The sequence below is a fragment of the Paralichthys olivaceus genome, chromosome 18 (assembly GCF_024713975.1).
Source record: "Paralichthys olivaceus isolate ysfri-2021 chromosome 18, ASM2471397v2, whole genome shotgun sequence".
In the NCBI taxonomy this organism is placed as follows: Eukaryota; Metazoa; Chordata; class Actinopteri; order Pleuronectiformes; family Paralichthyidae; genus Paralichthys; species Paralichthys olivaceus.
In genome coordinates this window covers 1,404,569-1,429,283 of record NC_091110.1, presented here as the reverse complement: position 1 = coordinate 1,429,283, position 24,715 = coordinate 1,404,569, and the positions used below count along the sequence as shown (strand labels likewise).

Sequence of the window (24,715 nt, the reverse complement as noted above, 5' to 3'; positions counted from 1 at the left end):
GAAAATAGTGATTCCAGATTGTAGACCAATTCCAACTGAGATTAAGAGACTTAAACTCTTTCCCATCTTCTAGTTACTGGAGGAGAGGAGAGTTTATCATATACCGCAGTTACCAATTTAGCAATGAGAGCAACCAAAGTGTGTTGGGATAATGGTGCATCCCAAGGTACACTATATGTACTGTGCAGAATTTAAGGTAGAAAAAACCAAGAAGGGACGGAGACCCTGATGGTTAAAAAAATCCCCTAAAACAAATGAAAGGTATTATTTTGATTAAACTGTCTGGCTTTGTAAAATGTAACCTGAATTCAATACGAATAGTCATTGATATGTTATTGTGTGAGGGGCTAGCAGCATGCTCTTTTGTGTTAAGTGTATTGAGTAAAACGCATGTATTGCAAACCTTGTGTGAGTGGGGGGTGGTTTACATATGGGATAATTTGTGTCATGAATGGGTTCAATTTATGTTTAATTCAAGCTATCAAATTAACAGGAAGATTTAGAATGCCATCATTATTTCAACTAGGTGGCCAAGAAAGGTTTGAAATTGGCTCATATAAATATTGGCAGCCTCAGGAATAAAGTAGTTGAGATAATAGATATACTATGTGGTATTAATTGTTTAGCAATATCTGAAAGCCACAAAGCCTCCAAATGCCAAGTTTATTTTGATAAAATTTGTGAAATGTTGGATAAACTCTGTGATCTTCATAATGAAATGTATTATTGAAGAGATTTAAATATTGATTTGAATATATTCCACTGTTCACTTAACGTGAAGTTGAAAGCTTTAACAAATGCATGTAACCTGGTGCAAATAGTGAATAAACCGAGTCCACATTAAGAAAGATTGGTCTGTAAAGTCAACTTAAAACCTTAAAATCTTATTTAATATAGAGAAACCCAACAGTTCCCACAATGAGCAGCACTTTGGAGACTGTGGAGGAAAAACTCACCACAACTCCTTTTTTGCTTTTTCACAGTATTCACTCAAATACGATTGTATCTTTTTTTGCATTTTCATTTGATTACCTAGGCCCTTTTATTGTTTACATTAACCGTATAGCTTGTTTGAATATCAAGCTGCTGCAACAGTCCTCAATCAACAGTTCCAAGCCTTAAGCTGTATGTTTAATAATCATTTTTTCCTTTTCAATATCCTTTCCAACAGCACAATCTTGTGGCTGAGCTTCAGGGTTGACAAGAGACATTTGTTCACTGTCGTTTCAGTTTCCACACAGTCCAAATACATGCAAGCTATAGATTTATTACTCAAATGTGTTTGATGAAATGACAAATCAGAACATTTCCCTTCAATGCATGTTGATGATACATAATGAATAAAACATCTGCATTTTTTACATCAAATAAAGAAAACAAAGAGAAAGAAAGCAGAAAACAGTGACATGAGAACATGTTTGTCTAAAAACATAACTGATACTAATACTGTACTTTACATTACTTTACATTAAACTGTGTTAAATGTTTTGTCCTGCAAAACTTAAAGATTATTTATTTTCCTTATTTATTATGTTTGCTGCAATATTTCAACCATATATATAAAAAATCTTTTGTTCATGTTGATCACACTGAGAGCTTAATTTCTACAAAAATTGTGTTTTCATCATCCAGAAAACAAACTTGAATTTGCCTGGGTTTCACATATTCGTCATTGATTGCAAACAAATATGAGGTTGCTAGAGAAGAGGCTGAGATAAATATACTCCCTTTGTGCATGTGAGCTGTTAACAATAATTCTCAAAACCAGTTAAAACTCAGAATAAACATAAATACACAACATGTAGAGCCAAAGAGTGTGCTAGTAACACAACTACTTCTTAAATTAAAAATACATTTTTGTTTTACATTTTAAATATGCATCAATAGATTGGATTTAAATTGGATGTAAATTGTAATTCTGTATGGGACATAATGCTGTTGATAACAGTTATTGAATCGATAGAGTATTGTTACACGTTGGTATTTTCTAACTGATATAATTTAAGCACTGCTTACAGCACCCCACTGGTAAATAGTCAAGTCCACATTTTAACCTAGTTTCCAGAAAATATAAAACCAAAATCGAAATTAATGCACTTTTATGTCCATTAATGTTATGTGGATATAAGGACTTAACTGTATTTAAGACAAGAATGGGCCTCATATACCAATATTTTGTTTTTCTTACATTTGTTCTTGAAAATGTTCCAAAGAAAATTCTCCATCAGATTTATGACATGTTCATGAACTGCAGAATTTTTCACACCTGTGATCTTATATCGTTGAATGCCATTTTCTTCGTTAATTGCACTGCTGTGTGCACACAGAAACTGAAAGGAAAGTTTAAGGAGTCAAGAATGCATTAACAAAAACCTTAAGAGGATGGAGCACCGATCTCAAACTATAATAAAGCTCATATGTTAAAGGTCCAGTCTGTAAGATTTAGGTGAAAGGGATCTATTGGCAAAAAAATTAATGATGTTTCATGATGTTTTCACTAGTTCGTTTCATCTAAATTGTATGAATTGTAGTATTCTTTACCCCAGAAAAGGCCCTTTATATTTAAATACTTTATATTTACATGGAGGGGGTCCTTTCTACGGAGGCCGCCATGTTTTTTTGAGTTTTTATGACAACTGAAGCTAGCACAGGTTCTTTTTCATGTTTGGAAGGAGAGTGTGCGGTGAGGGGTATTCAGCTGCAACATGCAACTTCACCACTAAATATCACTAAATTCTACACACTGTACCTTTAAGTCATGTCAGCAGTGGCTATAAAATGATACATGGGATGCATTTTCTCCTCTTCAACACGTGCTTGTGTTTAAAATCTCACTTATACTTACACACATTTATAGACATTTTTAAAAATTTATAAAATAATATGGTTATTTATTGTGATTTAAATCCAATAATACAACTTCACAATTGAACACAATACCTCATTGTTTTGCACAAGCATTTCAGTAGTCAAGTGTATGTGTAAGTGAGCATAGATTCTGTTATTACATAAGAAAAAATTACAGATAAGAAAACACAGGTGAGTGTCAGGATCTTTGCAAAAGCTGCAGAGGTGGGTCTAAAGAAGAAATTTCATCTTAAATTAATGAATGAGGCCCAATGTCTTCTAAGTAGAACAGCAATTGTCAAAATATCCTCAACACACCATTCAAGTAGAACATTTAATTTAAAAGGTTTGAACATTTTTCCAACCAGTCCAGTCAAGTCTGACTGTTTTTTGTAGCAAGTCACTGTTTCAAGTAAATTACAGAGGAGCAACACTAGTCAGTACTTGATCTTCACCGGTGTTCCTTCATACAAAGAGGACATTATCCTACAATATCTGTCCTTCACACCAGCCCAGGTATTCAATAAAAGTTTCAGTTAATCCTGCACACAAACTCATAGTGCTAGTATCACCTCTAACACCCTTAGTTTCTCAGCCTTTTTGTCAGATGAGTCTTTCCTCTGGTGGGACTTTGAGCATGCTGTCCATCTCCAGCCGGGCACCTGCCAGCTCCTGAGCACTGGGGCTGTATACACCCTCCGACTGGCGTTTCTTTCTGGCCATGAGCACCATGAAGGTCAAGCTGATGATCAGTGTTAGAATGGAGAAACAGAGCAGCGGGATAGCTACCACCAGCCAGGAGAGGCCTTCTTTATGAGCTTGTTTCTGCAAAGAAACAGAAGATAGAGATTGTGCCTTACTGATGTAGACATAATTTCATCATTAGGACCCGAGCACTGATGAAAATTGCAAAGTACTTGAGTGATTAGGCTTGGGCATGGTCAGGGGGCTCCAGAATGCCCCTGGACCACATAATTGGCCAAATGGAAGATGCTTGGATATAAATGAAATTGGGTGAGATTCTTTAACTCATATTGAAATTTTAAATAATATTAATTTATTTTTGGAATGGACAGGAAGTCTGCCATTTTGAATTTCCTGTGTCACTTTTCATTTAACGATATTGTTTTTGATGCCTATAGCATGCATAAAAACTCATGAAACATTGCAAAGATGTTTTAATTAATAAATGATTTGATTTAATGTGACAGTTGGCCATAGTGCCCCCTAATTACTTTTAGCATTTATCAATGGCAAGGCATATGAAATAACTTTGCACATTCATCAAGATTGGTTTAACTTAATTTCTAAAAATGTTGTTGAGCATGGGTGTGAACAAATTACTCAAGGGCACCCCCTAGTGTCTGTGGCGGTGTGGCAGATTTCATTGTCTTGACATGATAGGAAGTTGTTCTAGTTCTCATATAAACTCTAAATCTACTGGCAAAAGGAGATGACATTTTTATATTGGTTTGAATTGCTTTTCCTTGCAGGTTGAACACATCCATCATAACCTGGTAAGAAAAGCCTCAAGACAATTGAAAAAAAAAAACTTTTTAATTAAACCAGCATTGGTGGCAGTATGCCTAAGTTAAATGTTTTGCCTTCACAAATTAATGTTTGTAACTCACTTCAATTCTGTATTTTAGACAAGCGTCCTAGTCTGACGACATCTACTTGCCAGTTATAGTCATAGCGTCGCCTACTGGTAAAAGAAATTACATGACATTTTATTTCTCAAAGCAGGTTGATCATATCCACTTCTAACTTGGCCAGAACAACCTTAAAACGTTGATCATTACTCATTGTGAAAGTTGTGAATTTTTATTAAACTCCATGATTATAGTGGCATGGTGAATTTCGATGTTTCACCATTAAAAAGGTATTTTGCTCTAAATCACATATAAATTGTCCATCTTCCCCTAACTTCTCTCATATTTTTTATATCTCAAAGTAATGGTGGCATGGCGTATTTCGAAGCTTTGCCATTAACAATGAATGGTTTTAACTCATATAAATTGTCCCATCTCCTCCAAATGATGCTATCTTGATAAGAGTGCTAGAATGAAGACATCTACGTGTCAATATTCAGTGTAAGTTATAGCCCACACAACAGGAACTTACATGTATTTATACTCATTATCATCCCAATGATCATTATGTTTCTGGTCTGCAAGTTTTACATGGCAACAAAGTGCATGTTTGGGGCATGCTCTAACTCATTATGCTATGTTTAATGGTAATGACAGTACACCACAATGTCAACCTGCGTCCTGCCTGTACCCCATACGTGCAGGGGGGCGAGGAATGTGTTCAACGCTGCTTGCAGCTTTAATTGCATTTGTGGTCTGACTTTTCATGCATCCTAAGGGCCTGTCTCAACTCACCCCATAGCCCTGCTCCTTGGCCCTACCCCTTCGTTTTGCTTGTGGCCGTAAAGGGGTAGTGTTTCCCAATGTAATCTAGGAGTTGAGGTCATCTAGCCCTTTTAACACCCCTTTAACTGTAGTATATTCAGGACCACCCTAAAAAAAACAAAGGGGTAGAGTAATATTCCTGAATGCTTAAATAACGGATAAAGCAAATCAACGTGGCAACCACTGCCAGTAAAATGCTCATAAATGTAAACATGGAATTTAACAAAATAACCATGTAAATTTTCCACCGGAATATGTTATTTTAATTCAGTAGTAAACAAAAATGTAATTGAATCATTGTGACAAGCGTTCCAAGAAAATCGCTATTCACACCATCGAAACAAGCATGTACACAGTCTGAGTGAGAGTGATGAGTAACCTATATGAAGTTTGAACAATTTGTCAAACTTTCCCACTCACGTTAAAATGTTTTCTTTGTGGAGAACTTTCTGTGGGCAGGACTAACGTTACATTGAAATAGCAGCTCTAAATTGCTGACTGACTGTGTATAGATCATCAGATCAATCTGTGCTGCAAAGTGGTCAGATGTGTCACTATTATAATGTCTGTTGATAATGATTGTTAATATAATCACGTTAGCTGATATTCTTTGTCACTGTAATAACGTTGGTTGGCTGCTGATGACGTAGCAAGTAGTGTCCCAATTACGAGGGGAAGATTTTCTAGCTCTACCCCTTGTGGCTCCGTTTTTAGGGGACACTACCCAGCAATGAGCACTTTATATCTAGGGTTAGGGCTGAGGGAGAGAAATTGGGGCAGGCCCTTAATCCTAAAACACATGGACGTAAAAGCTTGTAAAAACGGTCATCCACAATTTCTTAGATTTTTAAAAATTCCATTATTAAAAAGAAATGAGAATATTGAAAGGCAATACATAAACAAGTTACATCTTTTGACCAATTAATGATTAATAAGAAAACTCTTATAATATGTTATAAAACTTGGTAAACATACGTTAGTGTCACACACTGGACCACTGTAGCCAGGGGGGCACTCGCACACAAACATGTGGAACCGATCCAAACAGGATCCACCATTTCGACAGGGGTTAGACTCACATTCATCAATCTCTGTTTCACATCTGCAAGACACAAAGTACATGTCAAATGTACATTTCATATTAGCAGAACATATATATACAGTTACAACGTACCTGTACCACTTGTCAAAAGTCTTTGACTTTTATTTGTCCAAGATTTTGAATTTTTCTACCCTAAATGGAATGTTATTTGTGTGGCTCAAAACATTTAAATATTAATGATATATTAAATATTGAGTAAAATGATAAATGTGTATTCACCTGCAAAATGTGCCTATGATGTGGCTATGATTCTTAGATTCTCAATGTTTGGTTTTCCAATATTGTAGTTTGAGAAAATGACATTTTAGCATTGAGAAAAAAAAGACAATGGAATTAGAATACTATTTATACTATATTTTATATATATTTTATCATCCAATATTTTTGTAAGTTCACATAAGGAGTGTACAAACTAAGCTTACCTGGTGCCTGTAAAACCTGGCATGCATGAACAGTTAGCTCCCCAAAGCCCATCATTGCAGATCCCATCATTTTCACACTGGACATTATCACCACACTGTATTGGGGGATAGTCCCACCTGTCGGAAAATAAATTAGTGTTACTTTGTGCACCGTATACTAAAGTAGATATTGCTGTATGTCAAAACTTATAAACTGATGAATGAGTGCATGCTCACTGGCAGAGAGGACCACTGTAGTCTTTGGGACATATACAGGTGTACATATTAGGTCCATCCTGACAGGTGCCTCCATGTTCACAAGCGTGATGTTCACACTCATTGAGATCTTCATCACAGAGTGTGCCAGTATATCCTTGGTGGCAATAGCACTCAAAACCAGCTAAGTAGTCCTTGCAGGTTCCATGAACACAGAGCTGAGATGCACAGTCATCAGTGTCAGTCTCACACTGATCTCCCTCCCAGCCAGAGTCACACACACAGCCAAATTTATTGAAGAGGTCCTCACATGTGGCTCCATTTAGACAAGGGCCTGAATCACAAACAGGGGTACTAGTGCAGCCTAAATTAAGCTTTGGTTTTCCTATAAAATGGAACTGGGATTGCTGTGGTGCTTTATAGTTATCAATAAAAGGAAGGTGGACTCCACCAACTCTCACTGCACCCAAGCAGCCAGTGAAGCTCTCTGCAATGGCCAACATGGCCCCCTGCTCATTGATAAATTGCAGGCTTTTTGTGCGCTCTGGCAAGCTGCTGGTATCTATGATTCCATCCACAGTGATGACCCAGGGAGCAGGTTTGCGCTCCTTCTCAGCCATTGAGACGTTCACACGATGCCAGCTCCCATCAGCTACTCTGCGAACTCCTGTGAAGGTCAGTGTCTCTACACTGTTGCCAATGTGGATTTCTACTCGTACTGAGGAGTCCAGAAGACCCACCATAAACAGGTCAGAGCCCCAAGAGGCCCTCAGAAGCACAGCATTCTCTGATCGAGTCCGCAGCTCCATGTATATATTGGAGACAGGTTCAGTCAGGGAGCCTCCGGCGCTGTATTGCAGAGGATTGTTCTCAAATGTGGCATTGTGTAGACCTAGGGTTCAACATGGAGAAATATTTGTATTATTATGCATTTTTGTGCAATGCTGTCTTGCTTTCACTAACCTTTTTCTCCTCAATAATGCCTCAACTGGTTATCTGTCCAAACAATGCAGGTTTGCACCACTGGCCCAGCTGTTGAAAAATGCTTATATTGAAGCTAATGATTCAGGATTAAATCAGATGCATAGGCCCAGTTGCCTTGTACTGTGCTGGAGTGTCCTCCCTCCCCACTCGCCTGCGCTCATAATGCACTTTAGAACTAGAATTTTACTTTGTATTTGTTTGATTCCTCTACAATTTCTGAGGAATGCATTTCCTATCAACACATTAAAAAAGTCCCAACATTTTGTAGGCACGTATTTCACCTGCCTCACACAACACAAGACACGCACTGCCAGGACATATACTGTAGGTTAAAGCAGACAAGAATGTATCCATGTTGGGCTTTCAACTTTCCTCTATACAATCTACAGATATATTTATGCTCATCTTGTTTTTTTTCTTCAAAAAATGTTGTACTTTGAAATTATCATTCACAAATGTTTCCTACACTGTTAATGGGTTAGGAACTACTGTGGCTACTTTACTTTACTGCTCTGTAAAGTTCAGTGTCTTTTGAACTTGGGATCTATTTTTCATAGTCCCATGTCATGGTAATGTGAATGCAACATTATTTAATTGGCATAGTTACTGCATATTTAAAAGATTACTTTCAAAAGGTGAACAACCAATGCAATTGTCCACTAAATCTTCAAGATTCATCAAGGTAATCGGTCACAATACAACTTTCAGTTTTGATAAGATTGATCTGCAAAATTGTCAGTTTTGTTCATTTAATTTAATATGTCTCCTCTATAATAATAATCCCTCAATTCATTTACCTTCCAATATGCTTCTAACTGTTTACTCTAACCAATGCTGTAATTACTCTTATTTATCTGATGTTCTCCATTGCACATGGCATCTATGCGCCTCTGTCCATCCTGGGGGACGGATCCCTCACATGTGGCTCTCTCTGAGGTTTCTACGTTATTTTTCCCCTGTTAAAAGTTTTCTTTTGGTAGTTTTTCCTCACTCTTGTTGAGAGTTTGTGATTTGTGAATATGGGCAATACAAATAAAATTTGATTGATTGATTAATTGTAAATGGACAAAACTGACAATTTTGCAGATTAACAAAATTAACTCAACAAAATTGTCTTTGTGCAAAAAGTAAAGGGGAAGTAAACACTTCCTGAAGGCCGTGAATATGCCATATGGGCCTGTTATTGCCCAAACAATGACAGTTTTAAAATGATGCAGATGTTCTTACATTCATATCCATCAGGGAGGTCCACACAATGGCCACCATTGACACAAGGACCACTTATACACCAAACACGTTTTTTGCAGGTCTTTCCGGTGTATTCTGCCAGACAGGAGCATGTAAAATCGTTGAATGTGATGGTGCATTCTCCTCCGTTTTGACAAGGCTTCATCTGCATAAGGAAGCATTTTGGTATACATTACATATATCATCTATACACAAAGAACTCAAGAGCAAATAAAACTGTATACTTTACAGTGTTGTTATCCCTTTCGAAAGGCTCCACTATATGGATGTTATTTGTATATCTGTAAAAATGTGGCCAAGAAATGCTAATGAATGTTTAACGATACAGTATACAGCAGGCCCATTTTTTGTGTATGAATTTGACTAGGAACAAAAATTATCTTATGACACCATGATGAAATGTCTGTCGAGGGGCTTTGGGAAGAGGTGGGGGGTACCAGATCTCCCTGGTCTGTACAGTGTGAACATGAAGGAGACAGCCCACAGAACTGCATGGGTCATGGAGCTGAGCGAGGAAGTATTTCTTACCTTGCAAGTATCATCACTGACACACCCCTCCTTTACATTTTCAGCATCACTTGGTAAAAGCAGTTTCTCTTCATCCAAAATGTTCCAGGCATCTGCATCCAAATGCACAGAATCTAAACGAAGGTCCTGCAGGCAACCTTTGTAATAGCCCCCCCACACATCTGAGTCCAAGTCTCCTGGAAGCCCTCCTACATAGGCCTGATCTCCACTGTTAATATTCACTTCAGGGATCTCTCCTATTCCATAGCGAAGGCCTGCATGCTCAAAGATCACTTGTCTATGTTGGACTTCCACCTGCAAAAGTTGCCTCTGGCCAGTGGTCACAAATACTGGTGCTGTCAGTGGGACACTGTTAGGCAGAGAGCTAACCAGAATTCTGCCCATCCCCAGATGGATTGAGAAGTAGATCTTTTCCCCCTCCTCCTCTGTAGGTCTCCTCAGCTGGAACAGCAGTCCATCTGGCTTTAATGACCTCAGGAAAAAGGACACATTGAAGTTGTTCCCAAGGCTCTTACTTACAGTGTAGGCACTGAAACTCACAGTTTCCTCATAGCCATATGTCCATGAAGGGAATTCTGTCAGAGGAGAATTGGAAGATAGGATTAATCACATGAAAATCACAAAATCAGAACATAGTAATTTTTTAAGTATTGGACAGTCTTTACAGTTTGTAGTAAATTCCCAAAACCCAGGGTAAAATATTAAATTTGTACTCTATTACATTTCACAGCTGTAGTTATTGGCAACTCTAAATAACAGTTCTGCACACCACAATTTTACAAGAAAAATCAAGCATAATTTGTACATGCCCAAACAGTTCTGAGAAAACGTTTCATTAGGCAACACAAGTCACGTTGCATCAAAATATGATTTAACGTTTGAGGCATCATATTCTTATAGAGGTTCCCAGTGTTAGAAAGAATATTTGTTTAAAAGCAGGAAGGGTGCAAATGAGAGTTTGCAAATGCTTAACCTGTTTAAAGGTCATCTCAAGGCACAGGGATATATGTTTTGTTAATTACTTGTTAAATATAGCAGTACATATATTGTGTATGTTTTTTTGTTTTGTTTGTGCATTCATTAATATTCTTTCCAACACAGATTGGATGATTCATTTTAAATGATATTTTCTGATATATTTCAAATGATATTTTCTGATATATTTTAAATGATTAGTTCTAATGCCACTTAATAATTACTATTCAAACTCAGATAATGGAGAAGTAAATATAATCATTTAGAATGTAAAATGTCTTAACCATGTGGTCAAAAGAAAGATGGTTCTATCCAATTTACAACACCTTGGGGTAGCCAAAGTATTGATACAGAAAACTCACCTTAGAAATAAAGACCATTCTAGGATTCATAAAAGACAAGGTGAGTCAGCTCTTTTATTCAAAATTTGATTGTAAAAGCTGGGGGGCAGCTATACTTTCCAGGTTCCATTTAGTGCATCAAACATTATCTCAGATCCAAATGTTCAATATGCAATGGTGGTTGGAAAGTGAGCATTGTGCCAAATTTTTATATCTATTTCAAGCAATACCACAATCTTTTCATACAACAAGATGATCCCTTCCTTTATTTGTAATTATAAATTAAAATGTTTAAGGATACAATTTATGGGAAGACCAAAAACCTTAGGTGGATTGTCCCTTTCAGACCTCCATGTCACGGTTATGGTGGTATTTTGTCAAGTTATGGTATTTTCTGTCACGGGTATTGTATTTTGTCACGTTATGGTATTTTCTTTCACAGGTATTGTATTTTGTCACGGGTATGGTGTTTTCTGTCATGGTTATGGTATTTTGTCCTCTTTTAGAAAGAGCGTTTTCATTTCTAGTTTACATTGCATTTTTGTTACGTTTGGAATTCATGTTTTAAGTTTGTTGTCCCCTTTGTCCCTCACTTGTGTCTCCCTTCTGTGCTCCTCTCAAGTTCTCTTCTGTGTTCCACCCTGTTTTTCCTGCGTCCCTCTTTGTGTCCCTCTCCTGTGTTCTCCTCTTTGTCCCTCGCCACGTTCATCTCTGTGTTCCTCTCGTGTTCCTTTCTGTGTTCCTCTGTGCCCCATCCTGTGTTCTCTCATGTTCCCTTCTGCGTTCCTTTATGTTCCACCCTGTGCTTCTCCTGTGTTCATCCCTGTCTTGGTTATTGTATTTTGTTCCCGTTTATGAAGAGAGTTTTCAGTTCATGTCTCAACAGTGTTTTTGTTACGTTTTGTATTTATGTTTTAAGTTTGTTCAGTGTTCCTCTGTTTCCTGTTTTATTTTATAGTCCCTGCTACCGGTGTGTTTTCTCCCTTTGACTTCCTGCCGTCATCATGTTCACCTGTTTGTCTTGTGCTACCTGTCCCCAGTTACTCATTAGTTCAAGTGTGTATTTAAGTTATGTTGTTTCCCCCATGTGGTTGTTGGTACATCGTCGATACTCGTCATGTTCGTGTTTCTTGTCATTCCTCGTCATGGTCATGTGTCCTGTCTCCTCTCGCCATGTTTCCCCGTAAGTTGTTTCATGTCCTTTCATGTTCCACTCCTCTGTTTTTTGAGTGTGACTTTTGTTTATAGAAGATAGCTTTTGTTACTTTTACATTTTAAATAAAGGAAACCTTTTGTTGAACAGTATTTAGTTTCTGCGTCTTGGTCCTTCCCTTTCCCTTTTACCTTCCACGTCCCCCCCCCACACACACCTCCAATCCTGACACTCCATTCATATTACTAGGTGATATTCTTAATGCAATCTCCCTGTGGTTAAGGATTGGAATGGCATGGCCTCACTAGCAATTTCTATTTACTCACCTATAATTAATAATCACCTTTTTCAGCCATCTTTGTTAGACAAAGGCTTCCAGGCTTGGCATGTCAAGGGTATACGTAGTATTGGGGACTTTAGAGCTTTGAATAACTTTCCCAAAAATTCGAAGTGACTAGTAGTCATTACTTCCGCTACTTACAAATCAGGTATTCGTTTTTCAAGTACCCCTCCTTTATCCTGCCTGGATTCTTTGTTATGCGTTAATATGGTAGATAAGGGCAGATTCTCAATGATTTATCTATATTTCATTTTAGAGAACATTGGGAAAATTACATAGGGTCCCTGCTGTCAGATGAGGAATGGGACATGGCCCTTGCAAGGGTTCATTCCTCTTCTACAGTATATGTTCAAGGCATGCCTTAAGCTTTCAGCTTCGCCTACTTGCAAAAGTTAAGCCGTTTCTGAGCTGCTGTGAACTGGAAAGAGCCATCCATGCCTTTATTAGCTCAAGGCTGGATTATTGCAATATACTGTACATTGGACTTAGACAAGCATCTCTCCACCGCCTACAACTGGTACAAAATGCTGCTGCCAGGCTCCTAACTAACACCCGTAAACGAGATCACATCACACCCGTACTTTACTCCCTTCACTGGCTACCTGTACAATTTAGGATCCAGTTTAAAACTTTATTATTCATATTCAACTCAATAAATGGCCTTGCACCCACCTACAGAAGCAAAACCCTGAAGCTCCACCAACCCGGCAGAGCTCTCCGCTCTGCTGGTCAGCACCTGCTAGAGGTCCCCCGATCCAGGAGCACACAGTGGGGTGACCGATCATTTGCAGTAGCAGGTCCCAAACTTTGGAATGCACTGCCCTCTGAGCTATGCACCACCACTGACCTGCCTCTGTTCAAAACCAAGCTAAAAACATACTTGTTCTAGCAAGCCTTCAAATGAAACTGTTGTTCTTGTCTTGTGTTTGCTGTTTGTGTATGTTGGATTTGCAATTGTGAAGCACTTTGGTCAATCCTTGGTTGTTGTAAGGTGCTATATAAATAAATGTTGATTGATTGATTGATTAATACAGTTTAAAGTGCTACTTCAGGAGACCCCAGCAACCATCTACCACATGTTATAGTTTGCCCAAAACTTGTTCCCTTTTGGTCATACTTTTTTGATCTCATGTGACTATGACATTCAGGCTTCTTTAGTTGATGTTTTTGGTGTATTCTCAGCTAATGATTCCAATCTCCCAACTCACTTACAGAAGGTAATTGACTTTCCTTCTTTATTAACTAGACACTCAATTCTATTCAATAGATCAGATACATTAAGCACATAATAAAGCTTTAAAAAATGAGATGCAACCTCAATGGCACCCTAAAGAGATTTGACCTGGGATCCATTTCTAAACTATGTGTGCTATGAACTTGCATGATGTGTCCTATCTGTGCTTGAATATTTGCTTGAATACATACTGTGATGCACTTTTTTGTTTGTTTTTTCTTCCTATCATCTTTCTGTGTTGTTGTCGCTGTTGTGCTCTAGGCTTTTTTTCCACACTAGCATTGTGCTTTAAATTATTTTTTGTCTGTTAAATGGGAAAATATCTATAAATAAAGTTTGTTGGACATTTGCTTATTGAAATTAGGTTGAATGGTGGATAATACTTAATATATAATAACACGTCATCAAAGAGGCGAAAACGGTTTCCAGTTTTGTTTTTCTGAACAGGTAATTTACCAATATAGATTCAATTTTGTTGTTTAAAAGATCAGTTTTATTACTATGCACCAGAAATGCAATGCTTGTTTTCAGTTGGTTGCTGGTATAGTAACATTTACATTGTTACAGATGTATAATGTTCTGTATTCTATTCTATCTATTCATGTCCAAAATCATAGTTGTGATTGTTGGGACACCTTAGATTTATCTGTTTTTATTTATTTTGTTTAGTGAACTTCTCACTGCCTCAGGATGTAAAATAAATTAAGCATTGCGTTAGTTCATGCAGGACACGGAGTCATGTGCTCAGCTGTCAGCTACCAATAGGTTTATGGGTGCTTATCAGCCACCCACCAATCACAGCCCATTCTCTCACCAAAGCGATCCCTTTAAAATGATGTCATCCTCACTGATCGCGGCACATAAACTTCAACACCACATCCAGGGCCGTCTGGTGTTTTCGCTGTGAGCACGGCAGAACAGCATATGTACATATAACACATATAACATACATTTAGATTTTTTTTTTCTTTTTCTCTACAACAAGTAGAGACATCACTCGCCATCAGATTCTTTTCTGATGCTGCTCCCTCCATCAGTTTTGGGGGATCTACAATAATGAGCAGTTTTGGCAAAAGAACTGCTTGATCTTCCCTCTTACGTCAACCCACTGCTCGTTAGAATTATATCCTATTACATATTCCTGGGATTAATAAAGGAAATTTTATCTTAATCTTAATAAGGAGATTGTGAATCCTCCCCCAAGAATATATCATCTTTCTTGATAAAACACATGTAATTTACCGTTATTTTACCATATCTGTGAAAAAAGTTATACCTACAGTTTTATAATATTATTTTTCCATAGCTTAAAAATGCACCTACAAATTATTATTTACATGCACAATCCCCATTCAAAAATGTTAATATGTACAGTGAAGGAAATAATTATTTGATCCCTTGTCGATTTTGTAAGTTTGCCCACTAAAAAAGAAATGAATGGTCTATAATTGTAATAGTAGGTATATTGTAACAGTGAGAGATAGAATTTCAAAAAACTAAATCCAGAATATCACATCATAGTTATAAATTGATTTGCATTTGATTGTGTGAAATACATATTTGATCCCCTAGCAAAACATGATTTAGTACTTGGTGGAGAAACCGTTGTTGGCAAGCACAGAGGTCAGACGTTTCTTGATGTTGGTAACCAGGTTTGTGTAAATCTCAGGAGGTCCACTCCTCTTTGCAGATCCTCTCCAAATCCTTATGGTTTCGAGGCTGTCGCTTGGCAACTCGAAGCTTCAGCTCCCTCCACTGATTTTCTATGGGATTAAGGTCCGGAGACTAGCTAGGCCTGTCTGTCCATGACCTTAATGTGCTCCATATGTTTTGGGTCATTGTCGTGCTGGAAGGCCCATCCATGACCCATTTTCAGTGTCCTGGCTGAGGGAAGGAGGTTGTCGCCCAAGATTTCATGGTACATGGCCCTGTCCATCCTCCCCTTGATGCGGTGAAGTAGTCCTGTCCACTTAGCAGAGAAACACCCCCAAAGCATAATGTTTCCCAACTCCATGCTTGACGGTGGGGATGGTGTTCTTGGGGTTATAGTCAGCATTTCTCTTTCTCCAAACACGGCGAAGTTGAGTTGATGCCATAGAGCTTCATTTTGGTCTCATCTGACCACATAAACTTCTCCAAAGCCTTCTCTGAATCATTCAGATCTTCATTGGCAAACTTCAGACGGGCCTGTACATGTGACTTCATGAGCAGGGGGACCTTGAAGGCACAGCAGGATTTTAATCCTTTATGGCGTAGTGTGTTACTAATGGTTTTCTTGGTGACTGTTGTCCCAGCTGTCCTGAGATCATTAACAAGTTCCAACAAGTAGTTCTGGGCTGAACCCTAAGAATATGGAATCTCTAACAATGTAAATGTTACTACAGCAACCAACTGTATACAAACATTGTACTTCTGGTGCATCGTGGTAAAGCTCAAATCAAACAACAAATTGAATTTATGTTAGTAAATTACCTGTTCAGAAAAAAAAATTGAGATATCAGCATCGGAAACTCTTTCTCTCAGCAGAAATCTTGTTTATCCTTGTTTCTGTTATCATGTCCCCTTTTCATTTCAAGTCCTTGCATTTTTGCTTCTTTGAAGACTTCAGTGTAGGCTCTCTTGTTTTGTGTGTTGTTATAGTAGAAGCATTATCCTTCATTAAACATAATTTCTTTTAGCAAACTTAAAATAACCCCCAGGTCCAACTTCTTCTTTGTTTTGTTACAAGCTCTTCTTAGTCTGTTGAATAAATGCTGCTTTGAATGCCACCTCTTTGTTTGTCAGCTCCGGGCGACTATAGCAATATGATGACGCAAGATGGCGATGGGCATGGTAAGGCGACCCGTGGTACATGCAGATATTTGATAATATATAAGGCTCATTCTACCGTAGCAAAAACATTATGGTTTTAACTTTAGGGTCACACAGTTACTATACAAAATCTCTTCTGGGTGAAATCAGATTTACCACAGTCATTTAATCCCAACATGAAAGAGTTCATTGGATATGGGTTTCACGACCCCCAAAAGAAGCGCTGACATCCATAATGGTGAAACCTTTATGTTTCAGATTAAATTGTAAACAAAGAGGGGAGATATTGGATAGGGGATTCTTGAGGAGTTTGTCACACTTCTGAATTTTTTGTTCTGGTGGAGGTGGAACTTTCTATAGAGTGCTGGAATGATTTAATTTCTATAAGGTATTAATCTAGAACATTTTAAATTGTATCTAAGAACTCTTTGAAAACACATTGTCTTAAGATGTAATGCATATTATTCTGAAGTCACTCTGAATAAAATGTATAAAAAATCATTCAAATCTTGGAAAAATAAAATAAAATTAAAGGTTTTATAGATACTTGCAAATGAGCCCTAACCCTATAGAGTAAGTATTAAGGAGGGAGACTTTAGAGGGGATTGAGTTATCCAAATTAAAGTAGGAAGTTGATTTCAAAATAATTTGCAGATGTAGAAAATCTAAAAGGAAATAATGGGTTTGAGGCAAATATTAAACTGTCAGAAGATGAATGGGAAGAGATTAATTAACAACAGTGAAAATCAAAACGCCCTTTATTTTGGGATAAATATATTGTAGAAAAAATACCAAGATATAAATTGTTGGAGATTACACAGGACTGGGATTGCCCCTCAATTAACATTTGTTTAACCTCCTCCCTGTTTAACTAGTCAAATGTATGAAGAAGGCTGTATGTATGTTTTAAGAAAATATATTGACTTACTGACATTTGAGGCAATATAATGGTCTAAGATAGACAAAAGACTGTTAAGCATTAGGGACAAATACATATTTAGGGTAACGGAAAACTGAAAAAGCCATAAGCATAAAATTGGCTGTAGACAGAGGACCAAAATAGAGGATTGAGTAGATATAATGCACATTATAGTTAAAATTGAAATGTTTACTTTTTCTTACAGATAGGAACAGGACAAATTCAATTAAATCTTGAATTACCATAGAGTCCACACACTATAGAGCTAATAGGTTCAAGGAAGTTCTAGGAGCTTGTTTTCAAGCTTGTTTTCAAACACTTAATTCTCTTTTCATGATGCCATTATGCCACTATATGTTTACACAGAAAATAGTTTTTGGCTTTTATATATATATAACTTTTAAGTAACTTTAAGGTTTTAAAGAATTTGGTGGTTGTACCAGTGCTTACCTTTAGAGCAGCTCTCACTGTGGAAGGGACGGTAACACTCACACTGGTAGCTGGTCCACAGGTCCACACAACGTCCATGCCCATAGCAGGGATCAGGCTTACACCATTCATTCTTACTGCAGCCCAGCTCGTGGCCTTGGTCCTCTGGTAGTGTTTGGGGTAGGATAAGCTTAGAGTCTATCATTAGGTCTTCCATACATCCAATGAATCCCACATCACTTGCAAAGCCCTCCAAAAGCTCCTTTGGTGCTCCACCTATATAAATGTTAGTGAAGGCTTCAGAGGGCTGGAAAGGTAATTCATGTGTGCTATCCATAACCCTACACCCATCATTGTCACATCCAGGGCCTTTTATAATCAGAATTAGACCTTGATTATCAAGACGAACATGAGCATCCCACCAGGCCCCGTCATTAACCAAGCCTGGAAATGTCACATCCAGATACGATTCCTCAGAAAAAGCTTTAGCCCTAAGACCACCATTCACAATCTCTAGGATAAGGTGGTTGTCCACATCCCCTCTGTAGATGAACAACATATTGGGTATAGTGGTCCTAAAACGTAGCTGTACCTCGAAACCTATTTGAACATGGTGCTCAACTTCCCTTCGGCTCCTTTCTTTTAGAGCAATCTGAATGTGAATGAATCCTGGAGTGGAGAAGGAGAATGTTGTACTTGTGGAGCACTGCTCATCATAGAAGCCATGAGGACACAAGCATATGTGATTGTGTTCTCCACTCTCCAGCCGTGGATGACAGGTGGCTCCATTCTGGCATTCATGGTCCACACAGCCATGGAGTCTCACATCGCAGTGATATCCTCCCCAAGGAAGTTCACCTGGTTCTGCCTCAGGACAGTGGCAGATGTAGGACGCTCTGCTGTCTTCACACCAGCCACCATTCTGACAGGGTTGGCTTGCACATTCATCAATGTCAATGTCACACAGCTCACCTGGAAAGAGATAACAGCTAGATATATATATTGCTGACTACTAGTGGATTTACTGGAAGAAAATAGGAGAATAATACTATGGTTTATTTGTTTTTTGTATGCGCATGGAGAGATTTTTCTTACTGTCAAAAGATCCCCTGGACCAAACAAAACTAACAATGTGCTGTTCCATAATATTATTTTTTTTAAATTTTGTATTCATTTTAAAAGGCTCTGTAATTTCACAGAACTTTAGGTTTACATTACTCAGACAGGAGGATCATTTCTTGGGTACTATTTTTTACTATCTTCATCACTGGATCAGTACAAAATAGGGGCGTCAGTGAGCATGCCTTCTTCTCTCTTTGTGTGCCTTAACTGGATTTCTTGTCTTTATTCAGTCACCTTATAATAATTCAAATTGCTCAAAGAGACACAGTTAATTCTTGTATGAGAGCCACAATGTATACAAAGAAAAAGAACCCTTGAGGGCAAAGAACACATAGAACCAAAAATGAAAATTAGGTGGTGGAACTCTTCATTTGTATTGTTTATGCTTTGGCACACACACACACACACACACACACACACACACACACACACACACACACACACACACACACACGCACTTTCCTGAAGCTGGATCTAATGATTATAAGTACTTATTGTTTATTGTGAATTTAAATAATAATATAATAATTATCCTAAATATTTACAATAATCCAAATATACCCTGTAAAAGTGCACTGTGTGTATGCATGTGTGCGCACTGCATGGACAAAGAGGGGCAGATTTATGAACATTACATTGTCATACATCGGCTGCTTTTTACTTCAAGTCAATGTTCATGCAGTATTGTAATATGTATTTAAAAACATTGGAAAAAAGGCCCAACATTTTGCGCCAATACAGTTAAACTGCCACACACAATATGAGACATGACTGGCACAGCCAGGACATCAGGGTTTAAGTAACTAAAACACAAACAACACAAAATGCGCACCACCAAGATGTTGGGGTTAAAGTAAAAGTAATGATCCAGATTCATGATCACACACCATCAATTAATAACTAAATACATTTAATTGTCAGTTTGTGTCTGGAGAGCATCAGAAACCATCACATGACACAAACATGCTCACACAAAAGCTTCAGAAATTAGAGAATTTCTGGGATTGTGGCAGAAACAATTGATGATAGCATTTTCTAAGACTTACCTAGAAATCCTGCTGAACATGTACAGATGTAGCCATTGATCTTATCCTCACAACTGCCTCCATTCTGACAGGGTTCAGACTCACACTCATCAATGTTGACAGAGCAGTTCTCTCCTGTGATGTGAAATAAACAAAATTAGTGTCAGATTCTTAAAAAAGGAGTGTGAGAAGTTTAGCTCATTGTTTTCTTTAGTTTTACTTACCTGCAAACCCAGACTGACACTGACAAATATATCCAGCTGCATCTGCAAAGCTGAGCTCCCACTCCATCTCCCAGTGAGAAGGATCTGAACGCTCAAAACACTCCCCACCATTCTCACAAGGCTGCTCTGCACACTCATCTATGTCATTTTCACAGTTTGGTCCTTCATAACCTAAAGAAAACAAAACACAGGATTTAGGTTGGTTTGATTTCACTTACAATAAATAACAATAATCCATATGGTTTCTTTAACCCTTATTCACCATAACATTTGTGCCTCCTCATTTGAATCAGAATCAGAATCCTTTATTGTGAATGTTCAACATTAACATTAAAACAATAAAAATTGTTTTAGCAGCTCTTCTTGGTACAGCAGCATTTGACTGATTTTAGAAATCAGAACAAGAATCAAGAAGTAAAAATCTTTAATGTACATTTATTTATTTTTTTTAATAAAAACACAGTCAAAGAGAGTAAACATAGTAAGTGTAACAGCATAATTTGGTTTATTAAACATATATTAATACATACTGAATAAAAAAATTGGTATGGATGTGTATTTTTTTAGTCTTTTGGAATAAAATACACCCTATCCCTCGAATCCAATGTTTGCAACTGAAATGATCAGAATCCCATTGTGTCTTGATGTAAAACAAGTAGGAGGAAAGATGTTTTTTTTCTCCCATAGTCCCTCTCTCTTTTTCTCTCTCTCATTGCAGGTATCTCTGACTCCAGAACTGCAGGAGAACAACTATTATTATTAATATTACTATTATTATTAACAACAATACTTCAGTGATTAATTATTCTATTAATTGTTGCTGCTATTATTCATAATCAATAACTTCTTTACACTGTTATTTACATTTTAACTAGACAGAGCTGATACCTGATGTTGCTCAAATGTTCCCGGTCTCTCTCGCCTCTCTCTCCCCCTCCCCACTATCTCTCTCCCTTCTCTCTCCTCTCCTCCCCATTTTTCTCTGCTCACCCCAACCAGTCGAGGCAGATGACCGCCCACATTGAGTCTGGTTCTGCTAGAGGTTTCTCCCTGTTAATGAGGGAGTTTTTCCTCCACAGTCGCCAAAGTGCTGCTCATTGTGGGAACTGTTGGGTTTTTTAAGGCTTTGACCGTCTATTTAAAGAGATAATGTATATTATGATTTGCCGTGATACAAATAAAATTAAACTGAACTGAATAGTTAGTCCTGGAATTCCATAAATATACCTGTCTGTCAGTAACATTGTAATGTCTGCTGTGGCAAACAATAACTGTTTCCATGGTCACTGTGTGTGTGTGTGTGTGTGTGTATGTGTGTGTATGTGTGTGTGTATGTGTGTGTGTGTGTGTGTGTGTGTGTGTGTGTGTGTGTGTTTGCGTTTGCGTGTGTGTAATCAAGGTATATTTAGTTGGGACCAAAATCTCATACATTATGGGGACAAAAAGTGAGTCTCCATAACGTAAATCATTTAATAAAGCTCTGGAGGATGGCTGTGTGAGGATCGCAAGAACGGTAAGATTCAACATTGCCCTCTCTCCGGTTGAAGGCAACAAGACCACAGACACCTCTAATAAATCTAGTCTGTACTTGCACATAACCCTATTCTATGAGACTATACTTCAATAACCCTTCTTTCTACCAGACTACATGCCATTAATCAAAAACTAATTTTCTAGATGTCTATCTGATTTTAAGGAAATAGTTCTGTTTACTTTTAACTCAGTATCATCCCTCAATATAACTGACAAATTCTTTTAAAACCTTAGTCCCACTGAGATTGACTATCTTGTCGAAAGCACCACAGACTCACTACGAGTAACATTAGACTCCAGAGTGCCTCTGAAAAAGATCCCAGCTCCCTGGTATAATTCCAACACACAAGAATTAAAACAAGCTTTAGAAAACTAGAAAGGAAGTGGTGCACCAACAACTGTGCTGAAAATTATCTAGCCTTTAAAGTTAGTGTTAGAGCATATAAGGAGGGCCTCCACAAAACAAGAACTGCTTACTACTCTACATTAATATAGGGGAAAAGAACAACCCCAGGTTTCTCTTCAGCATTATAGTCAGGCTGACAGAGTCACACCTCCATCGAACCCAGTATCCCTCCATCCCTAAATAGCATTGTTTTTATGACCTTCTGCAATGATACATTTCTAACTATTACAAATAAAATCTATCTCCTGCTCTCAATAAAGGCTAATACATCATCAAGCACATACATCTCAGGAACAGCTGAGAATCCTATTAATGATTTAGACAGCTTCTCTCTGATCACCATTGATCAGCTGACCTCAGTTATCTCATTGTCTAAACCTACAACTTGTAGCTTAGATCCCATTCTTACAAAGTGAAGGAAATTCTGCCCCTAGTTAGTATTACTTTACTGAATACAATCGTTGGCTTTGATCCAGTACTTATTGCACAAATGGAAGTACTGGTTGCCTTAAAGGAAGAATCCAATTAAATTATTTTATTTTTTGTTAGATTCTCTGTTGTATTTCCTGCTTCAATAAATTCACAAAAGACAGTTCGATCTGAGAATAAAAAATAAAAAACAGGCGACAGGAAGTGAATTGTTTTATACTTTGATGCACTGCTGCTGGCTGCTTTACAATATACAGCTCAAATGAGCTCAGAGAAGCTATAAGAACATGGTCAGAATTGTGACATTTCCTCAAACCTGAGGTGTGGTGAAGGTTGATCCTTCGCCAAAGGAGAAGAAAATGTCATACCTCCACTGTGCATTTTCTAATCAGCACCAAAATTTAAACCAATGATCACAGTCTCCACAGTTCCATGTGTCAAAACTAATACAGGGTCATAGCGCCACCTACTGATTCAATGTGAAACAGGACTTTTTTTTAACTCCACTGTGCATTGTCCAGTAAGCCCCAAAGTTTTGTCACATGATCAGAGTGTTGATCTGAACAGCTCCATATGTTCAGCTGAGGAAACTCCACTTAGGCAAGGCTGCGGAAAGCCTGTGCCTGTGGAGTGCTTCACCGTGTCTTCAATATGAGCCTGAGTCTTCAGATGGTCCCTGTGCTTTGGAAGACATCCTGCCTCGTTTGTCCCAGTGGATCCAAGGACTACAGACCAGTGGTCTTGACGTCCCACATCATGATGACCCTGGAGAGACTCCTCCTGGAGCATCTCAGTCTCATATTCAGGACACACTTGGATCATCTACCTGCTGAATTGAGTCGACGGCCACGTGGACAAGCTGGCTAGCACTGTGAGGGTCATGTTTTTTAACTTTACCAGTGCTTTCAACACCATCAGGCCAGCTCTACCGGGCGAGAAAGTCAGTGATGCAGGTGGATGCACCTGTTGTGTCCTGGATTGTGAACTACCTGACTGGCAGACCACAGTATGTGTGCTTGCACCACTATGTATCTGACAGAGTGGTCAGTAAAACCAGGGCCCCATAGGGGACGACCATCTCTCCCTTCCTCTTAACCCTCTACACCAAGCACTTCAGCTACCAGACAGAGTCCTGCCATCTCTAGAAATTTTTCTGATGACTCTGCAATAGTTGGATGTAACAGCAAGTGTGAGGATGCTGAATACAGGGCTGTAGTGGGTAACTTGGTCACATGGTGTGAGCAGAACCACCTGCAGCCTGAGTGTGACAAAGACAAAGGAGCTGGTTGTGGATCTGAAGAGGGTCACGACACCAATGACCCCTTTTTCCAACCAGGGGGGCAGTGTGGACATAGTTGAGGATTACAAATACCTGGGAGTGTTCATGGACCATAAGCTTGACTAGGCTAAGAACACTGATGCCCTTTACAAGAAGGGCCAGAGCCGCCTCTATTTTGAAGATGTTTTATGAGACTGTGGTGGCCAATGCTCTGCTGTTTGCTGTTGCGTGCTGGAGCAGCATGTTGCGGACGCCAACAGACTCAGCAAACTGATTCGCAACGCCAGTGACATTGTAGTGGTGGAGCTGGACTCTCTGACAGCGATGTCAGACAGGTGGATGCTATATAAGTTATACGCCATCCTGGACAATGTCTCCCATCCTCTCCATGACGTGCTGGTCAAACAGTGCAAGACTGAGATCACAAAAATGCACCACAAAGCGCCACAGGAAGTCATTCCTGACTGTGGCCATTCAACTATACTCCTCCCTCTGAAAAACTCTGAGTCAATAGACTGGAGTCATTACAATACATATCCATTTACACTAAATATTCAATGTACAATATTGTATATATTTCATATTTTATTTTATTTTATATTTTATTTTTAATCTTATATGCTATATTTCTACCTTTTATTTGGGGCAATTGTAACAAACACAATTTCTCCCTGGGATCATTAAAGTATTTCTGATTCTGATATGTCAATATTAACTCAGGGTACAGAGTCACCTACTGATCAGCGTGAAAA

General features: G+C 38.2%; 1 protein-coding gene across 1 annotated transcript in view; it reads right to left on the bottom strand.

Moving 5' to 3' along the window:
- Positions 1-1,247: 1,247 nt before the first annotated feature.
- crb2a (crumbs cell polarity complex component 2a) overlaps positions 1,248-24,715 on the bottom strand; it is a 79,243-nt gene continuing 55,775 nt past the window's right edge. The window contains exons 5-13 of the mRNA XM_069514416.1: positions 20,317-20,487; positions 20,114-20,227; positions 17,967-18,917; positions 9,744-10,318; positions 9,195-9,360; positions 7,005-7,875; positions 6,789-6,905; positions 6,240-6,366; positions 1,248-3,672 (exon numbers count right to left, since the gene is read on the bottom strand). Coding sequence (XP_069370517.1) covers positions 3,451-3,672; positions 6,240-6,366; positions 6,789-6,905; positions 7,005-7,875; positions 9,195-9,360; positions 9,744-10,318; positions 17,967-18,917; positions 20,114-20,227; positions 20,317-20,487 — 3,314 coding nt within the window. The 3' untranslated portion in view covers positions 1,248-3,450. The remainder of the gene's footprint in view (positions 3,673-6,239; positions 6,367-6,788; positions 6,906-7,004; positions 7,876-9,194; positions 9,361-9,743; positions 10,319-17,966; positions 18,918-20,113; positions 20,228-20,316; positions 20,488-24,715) is intronic.